This window comes from Galeopterus variegatus, unplaced genomic scaffold, assembly GCF_000696425.1.
Source record: "Galeopterus variegatus unplaced genomic scaffold, G_variegatus-3.0.2 Scaffold3377, whole genome shotgun sequence".
Lineage (NCBI taxonomy): Eukaryota > Metazoa > Chordata > Mammalia > Dermoptera > Cynocephalidae > Galeopterus > Galeopterus variegatus.
In genome coordinates this window covers 40,038-42,415 of record NW_007729488.1, presented here as the reverse complement: position 1 = coordinate 42,415, position 2,378 = coordinate 40,038, and the positions used below count along the sequence as shown (strand labels likewise).

The window sequence follows — 2,378 nt, the reverse complement described above, 5'->3', positions numbered from 1 at the left end:
GCGTTAAGCAGGTAGGGAAGGAGACTTAACAGCTCAGGGAGAAGCAACAATATGTAAAAGGTCTGAGGCAACAAGAATTTGGGGAAAAGCCAGAGTTTTGTCTGGCTAAAGTATAAGCAGCAAGGGGAGAAGGCAGGAGACAAGGGTGGAGAAGAAGGCATGTGACCAAGATCATCCCCATATGTTCTGCTAAAATGTTCCCATTTTAATCCTTAGGTAGTAGAGAGCCATGGAGAAAAGTAAAGAGTGGAATGGCAAAATCAGCTTGTTCTCTATTCTTAAGGAACCAAAAATATAGCCCTAAACTGTACCCTAAAAATATGGAACAATTAGGGGGAAAGAATTTGCCTCAGGAGTAAAAAGTACTGCTGTAAAAAATGGGAGTTTAGGGACAGGAGGGATTCCTGTGAACTTGAACCATCTTGGAACACATCACAGGAAAAAAATAAAAATGACATTGATCTGATAGGATTTGGGAAAAGCATTTCAGGCAGGGGAAACGGTACAAGCAAAGGCTCAGAGATGGGACAGAGCACAGGGCATGAGAGAAGCGTAAGAGTCACTGCCAGGCACGGGAGCAACTGGCTGGGAAGAGAGGAAAGTCTGGCTCAGTGGTTCAAGTGGGACCATGCGAAGAGCTGACTGTGACTGGGCAGTGGGAGCTCAGTAGAGTGAAGGAGGCAGGAAATGCTATGAGGTATACATTAGTGCAATGGAATGTGTACAGTCCCTGCTGCTCACCAGGAAGAAGAAAACACAACTGGCTCAGCCCCAGTGCAAAGGGTCATCGATGGGTGACTCAGCTCTTAGTAAACACTCACTTGGATCTGGAATTGGTGCAGAGAGAATAATACTGTAGAGTTTCTTAGCCTCCTCCACATGCTCTGAGATCTTGTCAATGTTCAGCCGAGTTTCCTCAATCTATAATCAGAAAGACAATAACCTTCATCACCAAAGAGGAAGAATATGTCCACGGGTTAAGATAAATGCTTAGCAGAGCTCCTGGTGAAAGCTGCTTACTTCTGGGTTTGTGGAAGATGATGACTTAAAGGTCTTCAGAGGCCCAGTGAGTGCCCCTTCCATAGTCAGATAATCTCAAAAAAGCAGTCGTTAAAAATCCATACTCATTGATCCCTGAGAGGAATACATTCTCCCATCTTGATTGGAAGGATTCACACCAGAGTCAAGAAAAGCCAGGAAAACCCATGAAATGTAATCAGAGGAAAGGATCAGCCAACTTTATCAGTCAGACCCTTTACCCCCAAAAGTGAGAACAGGACAGAGTGAGGATGGGAAAGAGGGGAAAGAAGGAAGGAAAGTAGGATGTAAAAGGGAGAGAACAAACCTAGAGAATGAAAATTGAAGACAGAAGAATGAGAAGAGAAAGACAGAACAAAGAAACATAAGAAATACAAAAGGGGGGGAGGGAGAGACAAAGAGAGAAACACACACACTAAGCAATCACCATCTCAGAAGACAGGCTGAGCTTCACTTGGATGCATGTTCTGGTAAAAAGTTCTTACTAGCTGATTCCCTCAGATGATAGGACCCAGGAGCTCGAGCCATGAACCATTTCTGCACATTTCTAAGGCTTTTGATTGCACAAGGTTGATATCATAAAATATTTCAAGCAGCACTTCATTCCCAAATAGAAAACCGTTACAAGACACAGCTGTGTAAGCATTAAGTTCCACCTCAGCTCCCTCTTCAAAGATATCAGCTGCCCCAGCACCATGGCCCGTGCTGTGGTGGAAGTAAATATATAGGAAGTGGCACATGGAAAAGAAACCTAGGTGCTTATCAACCTCACCTCCTGCGATGAGGGGCATGTCAACACTGCAACAACTAACAAGCAGAAATCTAGTGAAATGCCATACAGTAGGATCTTAACTTCTGAGAAGCAACAAAAATACAACTCAATGAATATGCAGCTTCCAGCATCCCTTCTCCCAGTGGAAGATTCACCTCTTTTTAAAAGTCTGGTTATAAGCTCTCCAAATTGGATGGAAAATAGGAGAAATAAAACGAGCTCTCTAACCCTCAAATCAGTGTGTTTGCCACTGGAGCAAGGGATTTCCCCCTCTATAAATATACTGGTTTAGATGTACCATAGTTTACATAAAATTTCAATGTCATAATATCATTGGAATATAAATATATACAGGTAGATGCCCAAATATTTGTGAAGCATTTTAACACTGGCAAAACAACCTATAGAATTATATTAGGACCATTATTTAAATGAGGAAACTTGCTGTGGATTAAATGTCCCCCCAAAACTCATTGAAGCTTCACCCCCATTGTAACAGTAGTAAAAGAGTGGAAAATCCAATTATGGTATTTGAAAGGTGGGACTTTAAGAGGATATTAGAAAAAAA

General features: G+C 42.2%; 1 protein-coding gene across 7 annotated transcripts in view; it reads right to left on the bottom strand.

The window, feature by feature from the left end:
- STX3 (syntaxin 3) overlaps positions 1-1,211 on the bottom strand; it is a 21,032-nt gene extending 19,821 nt beyond the window's left edge. For all 7 annotated transcript variants that reach the window (XR_551394.1, XR_551395.1, XM_008584795.1 and 4 more), the window contains exons 1-2: positions 1,021-1,211; positions 822-921 (exon numbers count right to left, since the gene is read on the bottom strand). Coding sequence is in view for 5 of the 7 variants with exons in the window: in XM_008584795.1 (XP_008583017.1) it covers positions 822-921; positions 1,021-1,083 (163 nt within the window). In the remaining 2 variants the exon portion in view is untranslated. The remainder of the gene's footprint in view (positions 1-821; positions 922-1,020) is intronic.
- Between the last annotated feature and the right edge of the window lie 1,167 nt (positions 1,212-2,378).